The following is a 23,132-nucleotide window of genomic DNA, read 5'->3' as shown; positions in this document are numbered from 1 at the left end:
GGCATCCCCGAGTCTGGTGTGCATCACTAGACCCTAAGGGAAGGTACAGAGTCTGTGCGGCTCTGCTTTATTTCGTAAACATTAGTTTCAGGTCCTGAGAGCTTAGCTAAAACACTGGCTACCTGTGAAACCACGGCCGGACGGCAGAGGAGCCAAGGACACCGACACCGATGCTAGAGTCCGGCCTAAGGGCCCCGCGTGCCCAGCGCGAGGGAACCAGACCATTTACTGCCGATGCCGGGTCCGCTCTTTGAGCGCATCTGGTGAGCTGTGTGGATGGAGAAGCGACACCCTGACTCTTTACAGACTCACCAAAACCCCCCATGAGATCTCTTCCCATCTCTTGGTTCTTACTGAGTATCTACCACGGGCAGAGGATACAGGATGGGCTGCGATCCCCCCTCCCTGCCATGGAGCTACGGTGACGGCGACAGCAGTGACTCGCGGGCAGTCAAGCTATCGCGGTGAAGACAAGGAGGATGGTGACCTGCGTCCTCGCTCCTGCTGGCCAGCCCCTCGTTTTGTGCTCAGACTTCATTCGCACACAGGGTCACTGAGACCTTGTTCTGCTGGGAGTCCATCCATCAGTCGTGGTAGCGCAGGGTTGAGCCGTCAGTTCTGAGCCCAGCCAACTCTTCTGGCATCCAGTCCACATCTGTCTAGCTCGCGAGGCTTCATGAGAAATCCCAGCTATTACCTGTGCTGTCCACAACCGCCTGCGTGACATCACGCGTGCTTTCCCCTCATCTCTAAGAGGCGGGGACGGGACCGAGAGACCTGCAGCCTTTCCGGCTGTAATATTTTACACGTCTACTCTGCGACGGCGCTGCACAGATTTTCATCACGTCCCATGAGTTCATTCACTCACCCAGCTCGTAGGTAGACTCCCTTTCTGTGCCAGGTACCACCCCAGGTGCCGGAGATACAGGGGAGAAGAATGGGAAGGTCATGCTCTGTGGAGTCTATTCCAGAGCCAGGGGCGGGGCGGGGGGTATTCATGGAGATTCAGATAAATAAATATATTTCTCGGGGGTGGTAGATGCTTAAAAAAAAGGCAGGCGGTCCTAAAGGAATAATTTGGCTGACGGTGGGGTGGATGGTGTGAGCAAGTTTTGCAGATGCCACATGAGCAGAATCATGGTGACAGAACACGGCCAGGTCTGCAGAGGTCGGGGATGGAGCATCTCCGGCAAAGGGAGAGGGTCGAAGAACGACCCGAGGAACCCGGGAGAGCCTGGCACGTGGAGAACGGAAAGGAGGTCAGTTTGGCTGGAATGCGGAGTGAGGTCATGGGACCTCACAGGCTGCAGTGAGGACCTTGGGCTGCACAGTGAAAGCCACTGGAGGGTGTGGCACGGACCACGGGTCATCCCCCAGCACCCCACCGGTCTCCTGCAGGCTTGCGGCTGTCCGAGATGAGACAGTGTTTCCCAGACCCCCTGTAGCTGGGTGTGGGCAGGTTACTACGGGGATGTAAGACGTGGTACCCACGACCCCTGAGCAGTGACCTTAACGGGAAGAGCGTTCCCGCCTCCTCTTTTCCACCTCCGTGCTGGCTGGAACGTGGACGTGATGGCAGGATTAGCAGACAGGGAGGGTCCGGGCCCCAGGCTCAGGAGATCGTCCACGCCCACCTGGTTGACTACAGTGACGGGAGAAATAAACAGCTACTTTGTTTAAATCCCTGTCATCCTGGGTTTCAGGCTTCCACAGTGAAGCCACTGCTAACTAACCCAGAGGGTCTGAAGTAGATGAGCACAAGGCCTGGCTCTGGATGTGTAGGTATCACCCTGGTTGTAAGTGAAGAATTAGTTGCATGGCATGAGCAGGAGGTAGGAAGACGGCTCAGGAAGCTACTGAGGGCAAGAAATGGCAAGGCTCTGCCTCGGGGGCTGTGGGGGGGTGGAGGGAATCGAGGGCCTCAGCAGCTGATCAAGGGGGAGAGGGGAGGAAGCGACGCAGACCCTCGGCTGGAGCTGCCCCGCGTGTGGCGGTTCTGGACTGAGGCTGGGAAGACGCGGGGCCCGTGGCTGTGAGGCTGAGGGCGGACGAGAGCTCTGTCTCAGCCACACTAGCCCTGAGACGCTTTCAAGACCAAGTGGAACTCCCACCAGGCAGCTGCGTGGAGGGGTGTGGAACCCGGTAGGGAGGTCAGCGCTGGTGACGTCAACCACCCCGAGATGATTCGACACCACGCTTCCAGCAGCGCCGACCACAACAGCAGCTGCTAGCCACACGCGGTTACTTATATTTAATTAACGAAAATTAACTAAATTTACAGATTCAGTGCCCCAGTCCCCGGTCACATGTCACTGCTCAACCGCCACATGTGGTGGGGTCAGAGCACCGGGCAACGTAGACAGAGCACGCTCCCAGCCCTGCTGCAAGGTCTCTCGGAAAGCTCTGGTCTAAACCTCTTGAGAGAGAGTTGATGATGATGGAACTGCTTTGTCTCACAGCCTGACGTGTGAGAGAGAATGGGAGAGAAAATAAAGGCGTGTGTTTCCCCATTTTATTTCTTCTTCTATAACTTAAACGTGTAACCACCACGCTCCTTCACCCAAATCCTTCAGGTTCATGTTTATAAACTGTTCACAATCATTCCCAATATTTGAAGAGGTCAGAGGTCTGTGTAGCTTTTCAGAAGGTAACTATCCTGAGGTTTCAACTCTTCTTTTATTCTCAGCTGTCTCATCAGCCCTGAGGAAGGATGGGAGCCTTAAGCGATGCTCTTTCGTCCGCTGAGAGCAGACAGCAGCCGCTCCCGCCCTGCTGACCCCCCAGCCCCACAGAGGTGCCAAAGCAGCGGTGATGGGACAGAAAAGGCAGCTGTGCAAACACTCGCTCCTACTGCCACAAGGTGGATGGGGAAAATGCCAAAAAGAAGAGCCTGGAAAAACAGCAAAGGAACAATTATCCCCTGGAGAGAACATGAAATTAGACCCTACAGTGACCCCACAAGGGAAACGGAAAATAAACGAACGGGTCAGAGACCAGCACCGGGTTTTTGGGTGACGATCACAAAGGAAAAACAAGGTTTGGGCACCGCGATCCCCTCCCGGGATGTCAGCCTTAAACCCCCGGGGTGGCGTGTGCTGTGATTCAATTACACCCTCTTAAAGAGAGAGATCCGAGTACCCCAGAACAAACCGACACCCCGACGACTCCAGGCTCACGTCAAAGTTGCAATAACAATCCCCACCCGTGGCTGGGAGCCCGCAGCGCCGGGAGCAGGGTGAAACACGAGGACGGATGCTGAAGGATGATTCCGGAGGAGACCATCTTTTCTGTGATAAAAGCGCCAAGAAGAGGAATGGCTTTGGTAAATTTCATTCATGGGAAAGAGAGATCTGAACGATGGGCCCTCCACTGAACTTTCTGCAGGGACACCTTCTGTGATAAAGAGGACATTCTGGTTCAAACTCATTAGAACTAGCGAGAACTAGAACGGCACAAACTCTTGCTACTTGCCAGCCACCACGGGATGAGAGGGCAAGGCCCCCACAGCTATCTCCCCGAAACACGGAACGGAGCACACACTTTCTCAAAAAGCGGGTGACGGCCGTCCTCCGCCTACAGAGTGCAGCCGGGACACCGCACCCGGCACCCACGTCCCTCGGAGGCCCCAGCCCTTTGGGAAAACCTTCCCAGCCCCCCACGGTGACTTCCTGTGGAGAGGGCACGCTCGCCGGCCAGGCTCCTGGGTGGGAGGACAGAGGTATCGCTTGGGAAGGTGCCCGGTCCTCAGGATGCTGGGTGAGGCCAGAGAGGCAGCCGGCCGGGGAAAGGGGCGGGGAGCGCGGGGGGGCAGGCCGGAGCCAAGCCATCCGCCCGGGGATGGGGGTGGGAGGAGCTGAGGGCGGCAGGGATAGGATAGGGACAGGGTCACCAGCTGGGGCTGCACTCTAGACTCTAAAACGCGGGTTCCTGAGTGGGGGGAGGCCTGTCTCTGGCCACCTGAGGACGTGTTCTTGGCGGTCTGCAGGAACCTTTAAATTTCATGTTCTCACGTCAGTGAAAATCCTTTTACAAGCACCACCCTGACTGTCTGGCTGAGCAACCCGGAACCCAGCAGGGACCTGAGATTTCAGATGACGTTCGTGTCTAGATTTACATTCCAAAGGTCGAAGGTCACCATGGCTGGCTGCACAGAGGCAGGCTTAACCGTGGTTTGAACAAAGCAGCAGGAGATGGGAGCCACCACTGTGTTCAGCATCCCAGGACGCGACCAGGCTGAGGCCGTCCCTGGAAAGGCCATGCTCCTCAGGACAGGAGCGCCAGGACACAGGACATGGTGATGGCTTCCCGGCTCAGCCCCCGTCAGCAGTGGACTAAGCGTCTGTTTAGTTAATATTTTAATAATGCCACAGATCTCACTTTATGGTCGAGAGAAGCAGACAAGTCAGCAGGGCCGTCGAGGGGCCGAGGCGTGGTGGATATGAAGGATGAGTATTCCATGCGGGCAAAGCCTCAAAGCTGTTAACACCATCTTAGACAGCAAAGTTATGTGAACGGGCATCCCGGACGCTGGGATTTTTCAAGTCCAAATGCCAAAACAGATTAAATGCGAGACTGAATCTGAAGCCACGTCTTTCTGCTGCTCAACCCGACAAGGCTGAACGGGTGATTCTGTCTCAGGAAAAGACCCTCACCCGTCACATCCAAGTGCCATTAATTTGCATCCTACTGGTTTTGGAATTGGAGGTCGTTAACATTTTGGTGTTATGGTCATTTAGAAGTTGTAAGAACTAATGCAAACTCCTTATGGGATATTTGTACACATTTAAAATGATATTAGGGCTGTTAGAACGACATGGCAGTTACCAACATGGGCACTGGAGCCACCAAGACCTGGGGTCCAGTCCTGGCTCCTCCATCTCTGGGTCTGTGGTCCTGGGCCAGTTACCTCCCCTACACCTCAGGCCCCCATTTGTAAAGTGGGGATAACAGTGGTGCCCAAATCATAGGGTTAAGGGGTGGAGTAACTGCACTATTGATACTGCTTTCAGCACAGCATCAAGGCACACTGTAAAGTCCAGTCAATGCTAGCTCCTCCTGAAAGGTCCCACTCGCCCGGGGATTAGAGGTCTCAGTTTCCTTAGCTGTAAAATGGGGGTCTTAGTAGGATCTACCTTATATAGTTAGTATGAAATTTAAAAAATATGTGTGTGAGACAGATCTTGAAAACAGCTGCCACTGTTCCATTTCCTTGTGTCTTTCTCAGCAATGAAGGGAGTGTTCTGGGAGTGACGGGTACCCAGGTACTGGGGTCCAACAGAAGAGCCGAGGGCCCCTCATGTGATTTGTCCAGGAGAACCTTTCCTTTAGTTTATTATCTCCTCCTGCCCCTGAAGTGGTTCGGAGTTTAAAAATGCAGCCTGTGGGGCTCTGGATGGATGTCGCAGGAGAGGTAGTTTATTAAGCCAGCTGCTGGAGAAACGGTTATGAAGTGGATTCTTACCCCCGCCTGTCCCCACCACAGTGACTCTCCTCCGTGACCCCCAGCGAGTAGCCAGCCCCAGTGCAACGTTCCCCTCCAGCTAAGTGCTCCGAGTTTGCTGTGAGCTCAGGGAAGCCCTCGGATGAGGCCCTTTGGAAGAGGAAAGGCTCGATGATCCCAGCACAGGACTCCTGCTTTCAGCAGAGCGGTGGCCGTGACACGCACAGAAGCACGCGCACCAACACACACACCCACGCACACTTCTCTGGATCTTCGTGGTTTACCGACAGCGATTACGTTCATCCTCTCAACTCCCCGCACCACCCTTCACGGTGAGAAACGGATTTGGGGTCTTTAAGCACCTCGCCCAAGATCACACTGGGTGAGCGGCGGGGCTTGGCTCCCATCCAACACCAAACCCTCCCCAGCATCTTCACAGCTGCTGATGTGTGACACACACATGCGTGCCTGTGGACGAGAAGGAGGGTGGGCGCACAGTGAGCGTGCAGACCCCGCTTTCGGCGTGAGCAACATGACATCCCTTGGGAGACAAAACTGCATCTCTAGCTCACCCGCAGTTCTGAATTCCCAGCTACTGAGCCAAAAGAATGCGCTGCTTCAGGTGACTTCAAGAAAAGACTCATTACTGACTTGCCTTCTAAACTCAGTTTTTTCTACCCAGTTATAATCAACACTTATTTGTTATTTTCTTGCACAGCAATGTGGATGCACTTAAGCCACTGACTTGTACGCTTAAGAATGGTTGCGATGGTAAATTTTATGTTACATACATTTTACCAAAAAAGTTTCTTTCTAAAATACTTGACATGAGGACAAGACGTATCCCTCTGGGGAAGACAGAAATTAAAACCTATGCTTGAAATGATTTAGATTACATTAATCACTAAATGGAAATTGCTTTTGCCCCAGTTACCTCTGACCTACTGGGCAACCACGGCTCCATGCCAGGGCTGTTTCTCAATCCTCGTCTTGCATCACTGGACACGCTCATCGGCCCCTCCTTAGCGCCCTGGTTATCAGAGGCTATTCTGACTTTCCACTGACCACTCACGCTACTCCTTCCCACCTCCCTCACTGCTTCCTCTTCCTCCACCCACTTATTTCTCATGTTACACAGGCTCTGGGCAAACTCAGCTATGCCGGGGCCTCTAACTGCTGCCTTGATGCTGAGGACATGTGGACCTTGCTCCTGAACTTCTGAACAGCCGGATCACCTGCTAAATCAATCACCCAGATGCCCCTAAGGCAACCCCAACTCATCATATCTGAAACTGAAGCTGTCATCTTCCCCCGGCAAACCTGCCAGAGGAGCGGAGGGGCCCGTGGCTTCGAAATCTACAGGATTAGGAATCTGAAAGCCTGGGCTGCATTCCTCACCCCACCATTTGGAGGAAAACCTGTCCAGGTGCCCAAGCTGGTCACCAGGTCCTCTGCGCTCCCTTCTCCAATCACCTAAGCTCAGGTCCCACCTCCCCAAAGTCTCTCCCCTTGCCCGTGGCCACACTCTTCCAGGTTCTCCTTCCTCACCCAGATGCTGCAACCACCTGCAGCTTTCAGCTTGGACTGCTTCCTTGATCTGCTCTCCACTGCCCCAACCTGAGCAGTCCCCCCAAAACGTGCATCTAAATTGGTACCTTTCTGCTTGAGACCCTGCAGTAGCCTGGCACTGTCCCAAGGTCACGGAGGACAGTTCTTTTGTGCATTGTCCCAGCCTCCTTCCCAGGCTTCACTATTCATGATTCAGCCTCTGGGCTACACCCAGCCCCTAATAACCCACATTAGCCAGGATGCTCTAGGCTCTAGCTGGTCCCTAATCACTCATATTACCCAGAATGCACTAGGCTCCAGCTGGTCCCTAACCATTCACATTACCCAGGATGCCCTAGGCTCCACCCGGCCCCTAATCACTCACATTTGCCAGGATGCACTAGACTCCAGCTGGTCCCTGATCACCCACAGTACCCAGAATGCACTAGGCTCCAGCTGGTCCCTGATCACCCACAGTACCCAGAATGCACTAGGCTCCAGCTGGTCCCTGATCACCCACAGTACCCAGAATGCACTAGGCTCCAGCTCGTCCCTGATCAACCACAGTACCCAGAATGCTCTAGGCTCCTCTGGCCTCTTGAGTATCCACTGCAAATAGCTAACACCTACTGTCCCTGACCCTACCAAATTCACAGCTCGGGCTTGCTTTCCGACACTCTCAGTGCAGCCGGGGCCTGGCCCTGCATCTCCCTCACTGAACTCTGAGTCCCGGTGGGCAGGAAGGTGTGTCTACCTTTGCGCGCTCAGCCCCTGACTTAGGTACCCGGTAAGGGCTCAAGCTAATCACGGTCCCCCGGCACCCAGTAAGCCCTCGAATGCTTGCTGAACGCACTGAGCGAAGGAGAAAGCAGCCCGGTTTTCACGAGAGCCTCCAAAAACAGAACCGAGACCCTCTGAAGCCCAACTGCTCTGGCGTGACACAGAGCCACACGGTCGCTGACAGCAAGCCTTCAGGGCTCAGCGTCACGGGAGTTACGTTTCTCCCCATTCTCTCAGCCAAGGCTATGGGTTTTTTTTGCCAACGGGAGTCTTGGCAAACCAGTCATGATTTCATCACCCACTAGGTCCGTTTGGATGTTTTTAAAGAAGCCTGGTCTTTTTCACTTGCTTTCCAGGTGACGTTCATTTCCTCTCTCTTTTGTTTCAAGAGCAAAAAACAAAACGAAGTGCGTCCAACGTCGCTCTCCTACTTCTCCTCAACCCCCTCTTCCAGTCAGCACAGCTTCCAGCACTGTGTCCCTTCCTGTCTTTCCAGACGAGAAAAGAAAATCCTGCGGCATCTAACGGGATTCCTGGAACAGACCTGTGAGTCCACCTGGTTCTGGGGGCAGGGGCGGGCAGCTGGTGGAGCGGCTGGTGGAGCTGCGGCCTGGAAGGCAGGGCCGAGAACCACAGGGAAGCGGTCAACCACTAGTCCTGCCCCCACTCACCTCCCACGCCACCTCTGATCTCAGCCCCTCAGCACCGCAGCCTCCAGAGAGCAACGACTCAGGCTGCCGGCGCGGGCTGGAGAAGGACACCATTCGGGGCCAAGCATCCCCGGTTTCCTGTCCTTCCCAGCCCCTGCTGAGGGCTATGAAACCCTCAGCACTGGGGGAGGCTCCTGGTTGAGCTTAGAATGAAAAGCCATGGAAAGCTTAAGCAAGAAAGCACAGGGGCAGTGGTGGTTTCCACTTGGTTTTGTCGTTGTCTTATCTTGACAGCAGTGGTCAATGTTAACACCTAGAATCCATTTCTTTTTGTTTTCTACCCATTTTCTCCACAAATGGTTCCACGGCACACACTTTGAAACCCGTGCCCTGACTTGAGAGAGAGGCAGACAGAAGCTTAGAGATAAAGCAGCCTGTTGGCACAGGGTCGGTCCACCGTGGAGCTCACACTACACCTGGATCTCCTGATTTCCACGTCTCTCTCCTTCCCCTTTTAGTGTGTGAGGAGCTGGTTTCTAACGAAGCCCTCACGCATCACCAGAACCCCAGTCTGGGAAACACCCAGGCCTCAGGGATGGACATAGCTTGAATAACATCCTCCACTGTAGGGGAAAAGGCATCCAAACCCTCTAATCTTAGAACGCCAGATATCTAAATATTTTCTACTTTTTCCACTGATTTTGAGACAGGACTCTCTTCACCAAATTCAAAACACCCAAAAGAATATGCACTTGACGCCCACTTACACGCACCTCTGTCCCAACTTCCAGCAGAAGACTGGGCGTCCGGGCCTCAGGGATGCCACGAGTCCCGTACCCTTCCTCTGCCCTCATATTTCCACCTTTGACGTGCAGGTGATACAATGTATCTTCACATGCCCTAGAGCCACACAGACATTTGCTCTTTCTTCAGAGAAAAGTCTCCATATAAATCCAAGTTGCGGCTAATATGTGAGAAGGGGGAGAGAGGTTTCATCGTTTTTATTTGAAGAACTGGCACTGCTTTTAGAAATACTAGTCCTCGGCGGCGTTTCCTGGTTCCCTTCTGGACAACCCGCCTCTCCAGTCTCAGACCAGCCGCAGGGCCCCAGCTGCTGCCACCTCAACCCCTTGGGAGGATGGGCCTAAGCTGCCGGGAACCCCTGCCCTCTCACGGCATCCCGAGAGTGCTGGGGTTCCTGCGAGGTGTGACGGGGAAGGCAGGTGAGGGGACAAAGGCCTTGTTACCTTTCCCTTATACATCTGCTCCCTTCCCTGTCACAGTCTGTCTGTGGGTTAGTGTTTCCCATGAAGAAAAAGACAGATGGGGAAACCTAAGTCCGTTCTGATTTCCCAACCATGCGGTTTTGAACGCGGATCAAACCAAAACTCTTCTGTTTAAAAATAAATGTTCGCCAAAGGCTTTGGGTAAACTCTGACTCACTTCCTTGGTGGACAAAGCCCTGTAGGTAGAGCTGGTCCCACCAGAACGGGGCTGTGGCTCCCAGGGTGGCCGCAGGGAAGGCCCAGGCATCTGAAGATGGGGCAGGTGGGGGAAGAAAGAGGTGACCGATGACGATGGCCAAGCACACGTTCACAAGAAACTGTCCCTTCACCCCAAAGCAGTGCAAATATTTGCTCATCAGCCAGCTGGGGTCACTTATACTGAAACTGTCCCCTCACCCCAAAGCAGTGCAAATATTTGCTCACCAGCCAGCTGGGGTCACATATACGGAAACTGTCCCCTCACCCCAACACAGTGGCAATATTTGCTATCAGCCAGCTGGGGTCACTTACACTGAAACTGTCCCCTCACCCAAACACAGTGTCAATATTTGCTCGCCAGCCAGCTGGGGTCACTTATACTTGACCACACAGCTCAATGACTCAGTCCCTGGTGCCACAGTTCAGTGGACTGTCTTCTTAACGTACAGCACAGCTCTGATGCTCAAAAACCCTGTCGACTGAAATACGCCCCAAGGAATATTAGTTCAGAAGAACATCAAATTATAGAAATACAGGCAATCGCGAGGAAGAAAGTCACCCAGCACGACGGAAATTACTCAGCCTGAGTCCAGATCCATCATCTATCTCACGAGCTAGTGAGAAGCAGAACATCACCCCACGCAGAGCAAACTCAAGGTTCTTCAGAGATTATTTACCAGTTAAGATGTGGCTCCTCATTTTGCAAAGTAATCCGTAACTTAGTCACCTGTGAGATTTCTGGTCACTCCTTATGTGTAAAATTCGCCCAATTATGTATGCTGTATGGGTTTGAGGAGGGTTATTATAATGAGAACATGAAGCTTTTAATTTTTCAAGGAAACTGTTCAAACAAAACAAAACAATTGTTTTGTTTTTTGGCCTAAGTGTTGCTAGGCCAAAAAACAAAAACAAAAAAGTAACGTTCATTCACCCACCGTCAGTATGGTATGGTCTCTGCTGGCAGAGAGCAGGGCTCATTACTTGCGCTCAGGGTCGGGGGAGGTTGCTAAAAGTGGGGAGGGGAAGACAGAGATCAAATGAGGAGAGAAACTCAAAAAAAGTATGCTAAAAACATTCCTCTCCCCCAGGAGTTATTACATCTGATATCAAGTCAACTCAAAAAGCTATAACCTCTCGGGGCTTCTTTTAAACAAGGACACATCTTTACAAAAGCTGCATCACCCTGTCTGTGAGGTCACGAATCCTTGTTGGAAAAAGAATTCACATCACAACAAATCACATCTGCCCGTATTGAAAAGCGTCTATTTCTTTAGTCTCTGACAAGACTTTTTCATAAACGAATAAGGAAATGTGATGCTCGCTTCTTTTCTTTGTCTGTGGTTCCCTGCTGCTGGCCCAGCTAAGTCAAGACTTTCTACCTTTTTTTTTTTTTTTTTTTTCCCAGGTCCAGAGCTCAAGGGCTACAATGAAGCCACCAGGGTGGCCCAAGTATGTTTAATTATTTCAGTGTCTTGTGAGGCCTCAGAGGCGGCAGGAAGCTCGTCTGTAGCTGCCACTAACCATTCAGCATAGCTCGCTGTCTCTGGTTCCTGCCAACATGCTTACGGGTACAGACTCCTGGGAAGATGCCAACAGTCTTTAGTTTATGTCCTAGTCCTAATTACACAACCACATCTCCCTTTGGTGAGCCGAAGGAAACTAAAGTTTCAAGGAGAGAGTCTTTAACTGGAATGCACCTTAGACAAATTCCAAAACAGGAAAAACCTTAAGCAGCCTTGCACGTAACAGCACAAAAACTTTCACACGTCAGCAGCATGTCTCAAAATGAAGAGTCCACCTTCGTGGCAAGCTCCGCAAGAAACGAAATCGGCAAAAATCATGACTCTCCCTTCTTACGATGCCAAGAACCTGCAAGGCTGAAAAAAGGACGATATCCAGGTCTCTTCTGAGAAAATGCAGACCTTTCCAGCAGACGCATTAAGTAAGCTAAAAACCTGCCAGTTGAAGGGGGGAGAAAACGTCAGGACCGTAAAAAACGTACCTTCCAAATAATCAACTTCCCCAATGTAAAAACTCTTCTCTAGAGTCAAGAAATACTTCGACTCTGTGACCAGGGTTATGAAGAATTTCCTTTAAGCAAGACGAATTCCCAAGCATTCACTAAGCATATGTACTACTTGTGTATGAAACGCTAGCAAGCACACTGATTAGGACATTCAGAGTCACCTGCCCTACAGACTGAGAGCTGGTCTCTTAAATTCTCGTCACCAGCCCGTCTTCTCCCAAGACTGCCAGAGAGAGGGGCTACCCCAGCCCGGCACGCAGCACACCCACCCCAACGCTGTCTGCCCGTTACAACTTATTTCCTTTTTGAGTCTCCCTTCCCAAACTTAGCTTTCCTGATTCTGCTGTTTAAATATTATCTCAATGAACTCCAAGTAATCATTTATATCGTTTTGCTTTATTTTAATTTTGCTGTATCAGATATAGTATTAACTCGGACAACGGGCCACTGGTGGATATCTGGAAATTTTCATTGCAGCGGTATCTGTCATGACGTTTGACTCATAATCCCAATCTAAGAAAACATAGCTATTTATTTACGCCTTGCTTCGTTTCCGAGAAAACGTAAGACTGTGCGCAGAAATCCATATAATAAAATAATACTTAAATTATGGAGATAGGAATATGGGACAAAGGAGAAACGAAAGCAGAAAATTTCAAATAAAACTAGGAGAGGGGCCAGCATTTAAAGCTCAGCTTGTCAAGCCCACACACACGCTAGATCAGATTCTAAGCTTTCCAAGCTTCCCAGCGTCACTGGAAAGAGAGAGCATCACGTATCAGTGGCTAAAATACGACGGCCCACTGGTCAAATCTGGCCACCATCTGCCTCTGTAAACAAAGTCCTACTGGAACACGGCCACACCTAATCATTTACATATTATTTATGGCTGCTCTCAGGATATGATGGCAGATCTGAGTAGCTGCAACAGAATAAAATATTTACTACCTGTCGCTTTACAGAAAAAAGTTTGCAGATGCCTGGGTTACACGATCTGTGCCGGTGAGAGAACAGCAACGCCGTCTCCCGGGACGAGCATATGCTCTTCGTACGGTCCTGAAGTATGAAGAGAACTTCCTACTATAAAGAGCTCACTGTGCAATCTCATGAAAAGACAGCCTTTAGCTTCATTTTTCACAGTACATACGGCAACAGATTTCACAGGGACAATGGCGATTCTGCGTGAGGCTGAAATGATGCCATTGGAGGGAAATTCTCTCCAGGTCAGGCTGAGTTCAGGGGAGTCTGCAGAGACGGCCAGTGCCGGCCACCCCCTGCCCTCCTTCCTTATCACAGGCCGGCACGGCTAACAGGTCAGGCTCCTCTCCCGCTGGGCCCCAAGGGTCCTCCCAGGTCCTCTGAGGTCTCTGTCAGCAGTTGGCATGCAAGATAAAACCGATATGTCAGCTTTGCTTTAAGGCTCTTTTCCGTGAACGTTCTCTCCACTGAATGTGGTTAAGTACCGGGGTGGTGAGATGGAGGTTATTTCTCTGCTAAGTTCCTGAAGCGTGGCTGTTCCATTCTGCCAGTGTGCAGAGCCGTCCCCGGGAACAGCGTCCTCGAGGAAGCAAAGGACGGGTGTCCTCCTGTGGGAACCAGAGCCCCGCGGGGATGGCGGCCTGGAGAGCAGACGCCCACGCGCCTGAACAAACGTGGGACCAGAGGGCGTGAGCGCAGGGCCCGCAGCCTCCTCCAGAATGAGTGCGAGAGCCGCTCCTCTGCACAGACGGACGGGTGGGCAGGGATGGAGAACGGCCCAGGCACCTTGAATGGAAGCGCTCAAGCCCACCCCCCCTACCCCCACGCCCATGATGTTTGTTCAAAGAAACAAACCCTCCGAATAGCCATCACCTCGACCCACTGCCCTGGAACACGGACATTCCTTAAGAACCCCCAAGAGCAAGGGTTCCAAAATAAATGCAAATAACCTGGAAATGGTGATTTCTAAGAAACCACAGTTCAATTCAGTGTCGGAAGGAGATAACAAAACTGTCAACAGTACTTTAGGAGAACACCTCTGTAGCCCTTTTATTCTGTGGTTATAAAGTTACATTATAATCGACTATAGTTCTGTTCTCTATAATAAGGGAACAAAATCCAGGCCATCTAAAAGTGTTATTTAAAGGGATCATAGACTAAACTAAGAGAGCCATACTTTAAGATAATCAGAGCTATCCTTATTGACCCCACTGGAAACTGCTACCTAGTCTATCCTGCCTATGTTGTCAAAGGGAAAGAAAAAGAAAACATGTCATAAATCATCTCACATTAGTCCTAACAGTTCTTTCCACACTGTGATTAAAAAGTATAAAACTAGAAAATAAGTAAATGCCTAAAACTTCCTTCTTCTTGTGGGGTTGTGGCCCTGTGCTAGAAACCACCAACTACAAAGAAGGGAGACAACCATCCTTGACAGGAGAGTTAAAAGGGTCACAGACACGATGGAAATTTTCTTCACCCTAAAGAGACTGCCGTTTGCTCTCCCAGCACCAGTGCTTAGGGTTCAAGCCCAGACCACTTAAGCCACGTGGGGAGGTGGGAAGCCTGGACCTGGCACAGTCTTAAAGAAAAAAAGATAAGAAAAACTCTTGAGGAGTCCATCGGAACACACTGGAGCAGGCACTTGCTATGCTCTTCCGGAACCGAGTGCAGGGACGCCCGGATAACTCCAGGATTGGCAGTGCACGGAACGTGAGCACAGAACATCCCGGGGGAAAGCAGAAGCCCGTCCACGCCACTGCGGCCGATCCCCACTTCTCCGGGCCACAATGCAGCCCCCCACGCCCACCGACAGGCCCCTGAGCCTGAGCTCAGGCTGAAGGGAGGGTTAGAGACACACGTGGAAACGAGTGCTTTCACAGCAGATGAGGCCTGTGGTCCGCACCTCCAGAAGCTGCTGCCTCCACAGCCCGCCCCCGGCCTCCCTGAATCGCAGCGCGCAGACACCCTTCCCGAACCCTGCACGCAGCGGCCACACGTCCCCTCGCTTCTTCAAGACCCGCCGTGAAGGCTCCTACTTACGTAGCGCGTACAGGGTGAGAATCACTCCAGCCAGCAGAATCCTTCAAAGAACCTGAGCGTGCTGAACATGGGTCACGTTCACAGACAGCGCCACGGTCAGTCCAAAGACGAGGATGAAGATGACGGAGAAGAGCAGCACGGGCCGCCGGCCGGACCCTGCACGCGGACAGGGGACACGGTTAGCCGCCACCGCCAGGTGGGGCCGCCGGCCGGACCGCCACGGCATCCCTGGGACCGCCGTGCTCGCTGGGTGCCGGATGAGCACCGTACTGAGTCTGTATCCCTCCTGGACCCAACCTGGGGAGGCCCAGGGGTAGAAGGCCCCGGGGGATATGCACGCACCCGCTTGACTTGTAGATTAGGGAACACAGGTCAACAGCACCGCACAACAGACCAGAGAGACGGGAACCAAGTCCTGTTGGCGAGTCTGTTCCCGAGTGCATGGGGGGATAATTCAACACAATCAATGATACCTTCCCCAAACACCAACCTTGACAAGCCCAACATTCAATGTCTTGAGAAGCTGCTGACCTTTGGAACTGGCTCCAGGGTCAAACACAGACCCCAGGCAAGCGGCTTCAAGCCGTTTCTCTGGGCTGTTAACTAGTCTGGCCCGACTCACCCGGGGCCTGGTGGAGCCAGGGCCCAGCCGGCTGCCGACTGGTTTCAACTGTATGATGAGAAGGAAACTGAAGGGACCACAGGCTTAAACTAAGGTAGCCTGACCTGTACACAACGGGTGTGGACCTGAAAGTGAAGCCCCCAGGGGCCCATCCTCTGCACCTCGGGAAACAGCAGCGCACACCCTGGGCTGGCGGGCCACAGCGCCAGCCGGTGAGAGCTCGGTGACCACTAGGGGGCGATGTGCTTCTAGGCGTGGCCCGGGGTGGGGGCGCTGGGTAGCGGTGGCCCACTGGGATGGGGAGGCCCTCATTCTCCATCCCTCCCAAGCTAACCTGCCATGTGTCCCAAGTAAAGCAGAACCCTCCACCACACAGATGAATGTGACACAGCCAGAGCGAACTGGAAGGAAGGCTCACAGAGCAACTGGACTCCATTCGCCAAGGGAACGAAGTCCACGCCTGGTACCCCAAACACCTAGACTTAGGACAAGGCACCTACCTAAGAGCAAAGTGCCCAGAAAGGGCAAATGGAGAGAAATGGAGAGTAGATTCGTGGTTGTCTAGGGCTGGGGTGAGAATGGCGGTGACCACAAACGGGCAGGAGATGGCAATGTTGTAGACTCGGCATGTGGTGTGACTGCATAACCCTGTAAATATACTAAAACTCACTGAATTGGGTACTTAAAATGGGGGAGCTTTATGGTATGTAAATTATCTCTCAATAAAGCTGCTTTTTAAAAAAGCAATAACTCAGTAGTGCACGGCCTTGCCCTGTGCAGGAGATGGATGGAATTTCCAGAAACTCTGGGGGCGGGGGAACTACAGGACACCATTTCATTCAGAATTCCTTAGGTTTCTGAGCAGCCCCGTGCAGTCGCTTTGGTTTAGAGAAAGGAGGGCAAGGCTGTGAGCTCAATGCAACGTAAGTCAACCTTCTTATCGAGCTTTCAGCCATGACCTCCCTTGACTTGCGCTGGGGTCACTAAGCCCTCATCAGCAAAGACTCTATAGGTAGTTTGGTCCAAACCCAACCCCTTTACAGAAATAAATCTAAGCATGGCTTAGCTGTCTCCTAAAATGAAGGAAAACAAAGTCTAACTTACCCAGTTTTGTTTGCCTCGACTTCCCTTCTCTGTAACACGGGGATAACCGTCCTGCATCGCAGTGTGTTGGGACCGCTAACAGGGATGACGGACAGGGCACCCAGCAAGCTCGTGGGTCCCCTTCCCGCGTCCTGCGTCCCTGTCGCCCACCACACATGGTCTGCCCTGTCCTGAACACTTTAGGAAAGATCCTGGCTTTTTTTTTTTTTAACTTGTAGAAATGATTCTAAATCTTTCCCTCCCAAATGGTTGTTAAAATCATTAAGTGAAAATCAGTATTAGGAACTGTGGGGCCAACATGGACCTTAGGGTCAGAGCCCCGCGGCCCGAATCCAGGCTCCCTGAGGAAGGATGGAATCTTGAGGAAGACGAGGCTCCGTCAAACGAGCCTTGTGCTTTCTTCAGGAAGGGCCGTCGGGTATAGACACGTGCAAGTGATTTAGAAAGCACTGGAGTTCACGTGCGCACACGGCTGCCCCAGGAGCTGGGGCCATCCCCCACCGGCTGACTGGTAAAATCGCACCCCCAAATCTGTGATGCGCAGAATGACGGCCTCGGGGGGGCCCCGGTCCTAATCCTCAGACCCTGTGACTGCGTCACCTCTCAAGGCAAAAAGGGGCTGTAATAGACGTGACGAAGGTCAAGGGCCTGAGGGTGAGGTGACTGTCCAGGTGGGTCCAATCTAAGGACCCATAGAGCCTGTCCCTGGCTGCAGGGAACCAGAGAGATGACCTTGTGAGAAGGACCTGACCAGCCATCTCGGGCTCGGAAACTAGAAGTGGGCCAGGAGCCAAGGAACGCGAGAAGGTGGAGAAAGCAAGGCAGTGAATTCTCTCCTAGCACCTCCAGGGGGTCCTGCAGCCCTGCGGGCACCCTGGGTTCAGCCTGGCGCGAACTACAGGACCGCGAGTCAGCTCAGCCAAGCCACCAAGAGCCTGGTAACCGTGACAGCGGCCCCAGAGAAATACGACAGGGTCTCAACAGGACACAGATGTCCCGCTCAAATGGAGGACTCGGAGGAGATTTTAACGGAGGGATTATTTACAAAGCGGGGGGCAAGCTGGGAGAGAAGGCTGGGGCTGCCGACAGCAGGGAGTGGGGAGCAAGGACAGTCCGGAGCTCAGAGACGGGGCGCAGGCAGGGGGGCCCCGAACGATGGCAACTCTACAGAGACCAAGCAGGGGAGGGAAATGCCGCCACCTTGCTGTCCCCTCCCTCACATCTCCAGCCTGTGCTCCCCGGCCTCTGCCCCGCTGGCCAGGCTCAGCTGGGAGCCAGAGGACAAGGGGGCCTGCGGTGCAGCCCATAAAGGCAGCCTCCCGGGGCCGGCTGGACGAGACATGCAGGATGTCCAGCCAAAGACCCAGGGAAGGGGGGGGAACGAGGTCATCGGGCAAGAGCCACTGACCGGGCCGGTCCCCCTCTTCCATGTGAACTAACACGCGACCGTACATACTGTCCGGTCCCAGATAGAATGTGTGTGGAAAACAGTCACTTTTTAAAGTTTTCTTAGACGTTGACTGCAGTCTTAGCTTAACCTAGGACTTGATCAACTTCCCTACTCAGCCGTGAAACGGTGCCAAGGGCTGTGAAATCTGGGCTTCCCTCTACATGTGTTTATCTCCTTTGAAGCAAGGCTCTAGCAGGGAGTAAAATGCCAAAAATAAATCAGGCAAGGGTGGAAAACACCAAACTTTCAAACTGGAACTGAGGCCCACTCAACACGTGCAGAAAGCCCCAGCACAAGCTGCCCGCCCTGACTCCCCGGTGCCCCTTGCCCACCCACGGCGACCCTGGTGAAGCGGCCACGGCACCAGACTGGCTGCTCGCCAAGGGAGACCCCAGACTGTCCTGTCTTCTGTCCCCAGGCCTGGTGTGTGGTCAGGGAGGCCAAACGGCGTGGATGGGCAAGAAGGAAGAAACCACAAAACCCCGTCTAAACAATTTAAACCATCACAGATCTGTTGGTCGAGGTCCATATTTACTTCCCCTATTAAATCTCTCAGGAGTCGGGACACTAAAACCTCCGTCAAGTCCGTGCTTTTAGAAAGAAGTGACGTGGTTATATTACTATAGCCTTCCCCACCTATTTCAATGCAGGTTTCTAGGAAACAAAAGTCTTTGTGGTTAAAACATTGGGATTAGAGTATCTTTTAGGTCAGTATAGCTCACTCTGAAGACGTTTAAGCTCAAGGATTTGGTTTAAAAAAAAAACAAAAACCCCAAACCCTCGCCCTTTCCCCGCCTCCACTCCCCAAGAAAGCCACCACCAAACCGCATGCGAGGGCGGGCTGTGGGTTTCCAGAGATCACTGACAGCGTCTCTGTTGCCGTCTCCAGGGAGTATGTCCTTAAGAAGCACTTCCAAACGATGAATTAAGCAAATTCTGAACACTCAGGAAATCACTACTTCACATTAATGCAGGAACTCCCAAAATAGGCGCTAGCCTTGGGGAAGAAAGTTCTAGAACCTGAAAGGGGCCTCCCTGGCTCCCCCGCCGCTCTGTTCCCGCAGGTGCTCTCTGGAGTACCACCGGCCAGCTGTCTACACCCGTGGAGCCAGCTCTGGGGCCACCACCAGCTTAGTCTCAAATCCTGGCTCTCCGACCTAAAAGCTGAGTGAACCTGGGGGATTTTTACTTAAACGTCCGTGCTTCCGTTTCTCCACCATGAGACAGGGTAATAAGAGTGCCTTCCTAACGGGGTGCTGTGAGGACGGGATATTCTAATCCACCGAGACACTCAGCACGGTGCCCGGCCATGGCAGGCAGCCAGTAAGCGAGGGGTGCTTACCATTGTCGCTGTTATTATTACCATGACTACCCCCATAGCCCTCCGAACAACCTGTCGCTTCACCCTGAACCACACACCTGGCCCCTAACCCACCCAAGTAAAGCGTATTCATTCTTGCCTCTGGTCACCGCCCCTCTGCCTGCACTGCCCAGCCATTACCCACATGCTGTCCACTTTTCAAGGTCTAGCTCCCTGTGGACCCACACAGGCATCTGCTGGCCAAGCCAACTACAAGGACTGTCCCTCTCTAAGATCTGTGTGGCATTCAGGGAGCTCATGGGCACAGCCCCACCGTCCAGTTCTCAGGGGTGAAGAGGGTCCGCCGTGTCCTCTCCCCATCTTTTGACGCCTCTTGTATATCCACCCGCTCAGGGCCCAGCCCATAAAGCCCCGAAGCCACGTCCCCAGGCTCTTCCTAACTGCACTCTGATGGTCAGGAGGACATGGGCTTGCAGGCTACGAGCTGGTTTTGCTAGATTCTAGCAGCCGGGGAATTGCAATGAATTTAGATTCTCACTTCAAAAGGGTCTGCTCTGTGCACCGGCCAATTCCCTTCATTCTGAATTCTGCAGGTGGCAGCTACAGCCTTCTGCTCTGGCACCGGCACCAGGGCAGAGGAGAGCCTCGGTCACGGTGAGCTCACACAGACCGCGCCCCGTTAGGTAGCAGAGGCTCGCTGCGGCTCCCAGGTTTGTGTGGCGGGCATGTGGGTACTTACCAGTCAGCAATGCATCCAGTTATCAGGTAGCCAAAGATTAATCCAACCAGTAAGGAGAACTTAGCGACATGGACCTTCCAGGCATTATCACACACAAGATCCCACTAGAGAGGGGCAAATAGAAAACAGATCAGAGAGAAACACACACAGAGGCCACCTGTCAATCATAAGGGCAACACATAACTGCGCTCAGGGTCATGACACCCTTTACAGGCTGTGTCACACATACCGCTAAGAGTCTCTTCAATGTTTTTGAGAATCCAACAATGAGAAATATAAATCTGCCCACAGAAGGCGGTGTAATGTTTTAGCCCGGGACAGAGGATAAAAGTCCGCAGGGTCTCACATCCCCCCCCCCATGACATCCCCCCCGACCATGACATCTGCGGATGAGTCTTTCCTCCATCCTGCCAGCACAGGCCGGGAGTCCCCCATCACTGGCACAGCTGTCACACGGCCCTGCAGGTGGAAAGCCCCTGCCAGCTTTTTGCATGGGGTATCACAGTAACACGAGGAAACTGAAAGCAACCTCTGTGTTTACATCCCAAAAAACTCCCCAAACTTTATAAGTCGCCTTAAAAATAAAGAGGGTTAGCAGTGAACACTGAAATATCAATTTTAACTAAGCATTCTTACTTTTCTTCCTCATCAACGTCCCTTGTGTTCTCCCATATTACATCCTAAAGCCACTTTCTCTCCACTTGGAGAGAAAGCCAATCAACTGGTGAATACAACATTTAGACTATCTTTACAATTAAGCTGTATTATTTAGAAAAACAAATAAAATTAACCCTCCAATTTTTCCTTCCTCCTTTCGCAGAAGTGAGAGAGAAATGCACGTCTGTTCCCTCGAAGTGACGTGTGTCCAAGTGGAAACACGGCCCTCAATCCACAAGCAACTGACGTCTGGGCCCGAGGGGCAAACAAATGGGGTCTTGGCTTCAACGGGCTTTGGGACAAGCCGAGCTTCTGCACCAGCCACTGCGGAGGGAGGGGCCAGCCAGCCTGGACAGAGCAGGAAGGCAGCCGCCCGACACGTCATTCCCTGGACTCCCTGGGACACATCCAGGGCCGGCACTGCTAGCTGCACGTAATCTCATCATTAACAATTCAGATACAGGTGTTCTTTACAGGGATGACATCCCCTATGTCTGCCCAGGGACCGGCAGCATCGGCATCACCTGGGAAGGCGTCAGAAATGCACATTCTCGGGCCCAGGCCAGACCCCGAACGGGAAGTTCTGGAGGAAGCACAGCCAGCAGTTTGACAAGCCGCCCAGATGACAACGATGCCGCCCTGGCCTGTCATTTCCCTGCTGTTTTGAACACAGTGAATGCGCTTCCCAGGCCTGGGCCAGGGCTCCAACAGTCAACTCCCAAGAGCAGGGTGAGGCCAAAGGCCGCGTGAAACACGCACAGCAGGGCTGCTCAGTGCTTTGTGCAGCAAATGCCGGGTCAGAAACTAGAGCGTGAGCTAAGGGGGCTTGTGGAGGCCAGCCTGGAAAACCAACACTCACGGAAGTACCAGTGTGTATATTCTGTCTCCCCAGCCTGGTTTATTACATTCTGAGGCTGTTTCTGAATTGTTTTCTCTCCACTCTGCCTAGCACAGGACTCTGCCCACAAAGTAATTGATTTCCAAGGCTAAGAGCTACATCTACCAGCCCATCTGGCTCCTCCGGGCGAGGAGATGCTTACAACACCTATAATGGTTACAATCCCAATCACATCACACCTTCCTGCACCTCAGCCTGGCACGTGCTTGGCAGGAGAAGGACACACCCGGCCCCAGGTTGCTGCCAGGGGGGAGGGGGAGGGGAGGAAGGGGGACCAGCTGCTGGCTCTGTGGCCAAGAATCAGTCACTCCCGTCTCTACCCAGACTGCTCACTGATGAGCTTATTTGAGGTTAAGTGATGCCAAGGAGCACATTCTGCTTGTATTAGACGCCCAGGAGACAAAAGAGATTTTCATAAAAGCATCTGGCAGGGAGCGGATTGCCAACACTGCTGTGGGTTCAGGCCCCTGAACAATAACTCGCCCTGGCCTTGGGCAGCCATGACCCAATTCAGTTGCTACCTAGAGTCAGATGTTCAGTGCAATCGCTATCAATTAACAAGGCGGGAGTGGAAAACTGAAACAGCTGAGGGAGACAGAACCGCTCCCACGGCCAGGAGGGAAAGGCAGCCTGGTTAGCAGTGTCGCTGGCCCCGCTGTCCTCAGCCTGGGGGGCGGGGTGGGGGGAGGACACAGGACAAGGCGGCCACCGTAACCCCTCAACCAGGCACCGGAGCAGACAGCATCTCTGAGTCAACAAGAAAACTACTCCAGACTCCAGCGGGCTCCCCAGGATAAAGTCCCTCCTGCTTGGGGTCTGCTGGACACCCCTAAAGCCTGGAGGCCCCTTGAGGTCCACTCCATAAATAAGGTGAGGTAGGGCTGGGAATCCACGGGGACGGGCATCCCTTGTCCGATCGCCCCACTTCTGATGAAAATAAAATAAGCTCAGATGTCCTACAACCTCCAGAAGAATTTCAGAAGTATGAGATCTGAGATCACCTCGCTTTCGAAATCTGTCCCACTATAGATAAGACACGGCAATCGGTCATTTCACTAAGCAAAGGCTAAGGGACGTTAAGAAACCTGACTTGTGCACAGCCAGGACTCAGTGGCACAGGTTCTGTCTCTGACATCATCACCTGTCACCTCCCTCTTCTCACACCCATCGATCACCGATGCCGGAGGGCGCTCCTTCCTAGCGTACCTGGCACCCACCACCCACTCCACCTCTGTTATGGACAACCTGATTTACGGGGACTCGTGATGAGGCTCGCTCGTCACCCTTTTGGTGCGGGTTCCTGCAGCGTGGGCTGGAAAACACCACTTCCAGGCTCCCTTACTGCTGAGCTCTCACACGTAACTGAGGTTCTGCCCGTCGTCTGCACTTAAC

The 23,132-nt window shown here is 52.8% G+C and overlaps 1 protein-coding gene across 1 annotated transcript in view; it reads right to left on the bottom strand.

The window, feature by feature from the left end:
- Positions 1-23,132, bottom strand: part of SLC22A23 (solute carrier family 22 member 23) — a 141,456-nt gene that overhangs the window by 85,761 nt on the left and 32,563 nt on the right. The window contains 4 exon segments of the mRNA XM_032647501.1: positions 14,950-14,982; positions 14,985-15,018; positions 15,020-15,104; positions 20,186-20,289. Coding sequence (XP_032503392.1) covers positions 14,950-14,982; positions 14,985-15,018; positions 15,020-15,104; positions 20,186-20,289 — 256 coding nt within the window.

This window comes from Phocoena sinus, chromosome 11, assembly GCF_008692025.1.
Source record: "Phocoena sinus isolate mPhoSin1 chromosome 11, mPhoSin1.pri, whole genome shotgun sequence".
Lineage (NCBI taxonomy): Eukaryota > Metazoa > Chordata > Mammalia > Artiodactyla > Phocoenidae > Phocoena > Phocoena sinus.
Note: the sequence above shows the minus strand (reverse complement) of the source record. Positions and strands in the feature narration are given on the sequence as shown.